Here is a 3,091-nt window from a genome sequence, read left to right as displayed (position 1 = left end):
CTCATTACGTACAATATTGATTAATTTCGTTTTCTTGAACATCCTCAACGACAGCTCAACTTATCTAGTTCTCACTTTTTCTTTTTTTTTGTATTTTTTTCTTCATTCTAATGAATCTTTTTTATTTTTTTATATCCTTTTTATCCCATATTTTTCTAATATTTTCTCATGTTTGTTAAAATATTTTTTTAAGTCATTAAAGAAAATAAAGTCATAAAACAAAATATATTACACTACAAGAAAAGTTGTTTTAGCTCTTTTTTTTTCATTGATAATAATAAAGACAGTTACTCAAAATAAATAAAAGAATAATTAATAGTACTTATACTATTTATAAGAACTATCAAAACTAAATTTTCAAATACAAAAAGAAGATATGACAGACTATAAGAACTTCATTCAGTTATCTAAATGTAATGAAACACATAATCCATTTACACAACCCATTGATTCAAAAATAGAAATATCTAATACAATATATGTTTCTAACTCAACTGAATTACCAATAGATAAAACGTTTGAAATAAAAAAAGAAGAAGATAAATATGAGGATAAACAACCAACAATGGCATTTGATGTATTACATAATTGTACACCATTTATTAGTAAATTATATTCACTTATTAATACACCTGAATATCATTCATTAATACATTGGAGTGAAGAACATAAAGGGAAAGCATTTATTATAACAGATCCTGTTCAGTTTGCAAAAGAAGTATTACCGTATCATTTCAAACATTCTAATATTTCTTCTTTTGTTCGTCAATTAAATATTTATGGGTTTCATAAAGTTTGTATTTATTGTGTTTTTTTTTAAATGATTGAATTTACTAACTGATTAGTTAGAATATAAAACTGGTATTTGTTTTAAACATGAATTTTTTATTCGTGATGCACCTGAATTCTTAGATAAAATTAAAAGAAAAAAAAATAAAAAATTAGTTATCCCTAATTCAATTCATCAATCTAATGAAAATAATGACGTTTGTAAAATGTTCTCTTTAAGAATGGATATGACTCGAATTGAAAAAGATTTATTAGAAGTTCGTCATGAAATACAAAACAATTTAGTTAGATGGTCTGATCTTAAAAATAGATTAGACCAAATAGAAATGTTTCTTCCAGTGTTACTTCAAGTAAATCAATTCCCACAACAACAAACTCAACAAAATGAATTTGTTAGAAGATACCAAGGCTTTGATGACAATCAAAGGACTGATGACCATCATTAATTTTGTATTATTAAACTTCATTTTTTTATAACAATTTATTATAATGTATGTTATTTTTATTGTTTCTTTTCTTCTTTTAACTCATCTTTAATATCTACTTACCTTCAATGAAAAAGAAAACGTAAATGAGTGTTATAGAAGATTATCTCTTAAAAACGAATAAAATAAGAAGATTGATATTTGTTGTTATATAAAACAAAACAAAATAAATACAAAAAAAGAGAAACTTCAATTTCATTAAATAACAAAAGGATGTCTAATATACGAGAAAACCCAGCTAAACAAGCATTTAAAAATCGAGAAATAGCACAATCTTCATTAAGACAAAAGAAAAGGGAAAATTTACTATCATTAAAAAGAACTATTGAAGATGATCAATTAGGATTAACTGTTTCTGAAATTGAAGAAAGTGCAGTTGATAGAAAAAAGAAGATTTACCGATTTAATGAAAAACAAAAACAAGCAGCAATTCAAGCCGTTGAAAGAAAAAATAACGAAAAAGCAATACTTGATGCTCTTTTTGTTTTTTGTCATAGTAATCCACTTCCAGTTCTTCAGGATTTACTTATTTTATTAACACATCCAAATAAGAATATTGTTCAACAAACATTAACTGTGCTAATAAATTGGACAGCATTAGACTCAACATATACAAAAAATTTAGGGTCAATTAATTTTATTGCACTTCTTGAGCAAATACTTTATTATTCTCCAAATGAAGAAATTCAAAGAAAAGGGATATTATTATTAAATAATATTATTTCAGATGGTGGAGAATTAAGAGATAATTGTTTTGAAAGATTTAAAGGATTTATTTCAAAAACATTAGAAACTTCCAAGTCAATAGAAATAATACGAGCGTGTACAGATTGTCTTGGAAGTCTTATTTGTAGTGAGCCTTTAATATCATTTTCAATTGTACAAATAGTAATTAATATTTTTAAAAAATTATTATTATCAAATGATGAACAAATTATTTATACATGTTTTATAGGATTTAGATATTATTTTGATAGAGATGAATTAATTTCTATGGATGAAATGAAAGATATTATTATTAAACTTTGGAAAATTATTACCTCTATTTCTTCAAATGAATTATTTAAAGAATATGCTTGTTCTTTTGTTATAATTCTTGGAGCTGTATCTTATAAAGATTCTGAAAGTATAATTTTTCCTTTTTTATATGAAAATGAAATAATTCAATGGCTTACTCAAAAAGCTATTTTATATAATGATTTAAAACTTCAAAAAGCTTGTTTTTATGCAATTGAAAATTTATGTGTTGATAAAATTTATGGAACTAAATACTGTTCTCTTTTAGATGAAACTAATGCAATGAAAATAATTATTAATTCATTAGTAAATTGTAGTAATGGAATTGTTGCTAATGAAGCAATAAAAGCATTTATTAATTTCTTTATTGCATGTGGTGATGATGAATTAATAAAATATTATAATGATTTTACTTTTTTTATTGCTCTTCGTAATTGTATTAATGAAACAACAAAGAAACAATTAAGTCTTAGTTTATTAATTTTAAGAAGAGTATTAGTTAAAAGATCAGATGATGGATTATCTATTGTTTCTATTTTAGATACGTCTCAAATTTATTCTTCTTTATTAGAAGTTAAAAAGAAATCTATAAAAATCCCGAGAGTCATTTCGTTAATTCAAGAAATATTAAATGCTTATATAAATGAAGAAAATGACCTTTCTTTATAATTTTAATAATTATTTATTTTCAATTCATTTATTTTTTATTTAATTGAATACCTCTTCATTCCTTCTGAATAAAAAAGCAACAACTTGAAACTAGTTTAATAATTATCTTCTTTATTCATCTATTCCTGCTA

At 23.3% G+C, this 3,091-nt stretch overlaps 2 protein-coding genes across 2 annotated transcripts; both read left to right on the top strand.

Moving 5' to 3' along the window:
* Window positions 1-376: 376 nt before the first annotated feature.
* Window positions 377-1,235, top strand: ENU1_120230 (heat shock transcription factor, putative; the record flags this gene model as incomplete). The annotated part of the gene is made up of 2 exons (XM_008859808.1): window positions 377-793; window positions 846-1,235. The coding sequence occupies 2 exons, from the start codon at window positions 377-379 to the stop codon at window positions 1,233-1,235; spliced, it is 807 nt and encodes a 268-aa protein (XP_008858030.1).
* A 252-nt stretch (window positions 1,236-1,487) lies between these two features.
* On the top strand, window positions 1,488-2,960 carry ENU1_120220 (hypothetical protein; the record flags this gene model as incomplete). The annotated part of the gene is made up of 1 exon (XM_008859807.1): window positions 1,488-2,960. One exon carries the CDS (start codon window positions 1,488-1,490, stop codon window positions 2,958-2,960), a length of 1,473 nt encoding a protein of 490 aa, XP_008858029.1.
* Window positions 2,961-3,091: the final 131 nt, after the last annotated feature.

Source organism: Entamoeba nuttalli (genome assembly GCF_000257125.1).
Source record: "Entamoeba nuttalli P19 unplaced genomic scaffold asmbl_5114, whole genome shotgun sequence".
Lineage (NCBI taxonomy): Eukaryota > Evosea > Mastigamoebida > Endamoebidae > Entamoeba > Entamoeba nuttalli.
This window is presented reverse-complemented; position numbering and strand designations above follow the sequence as displayed.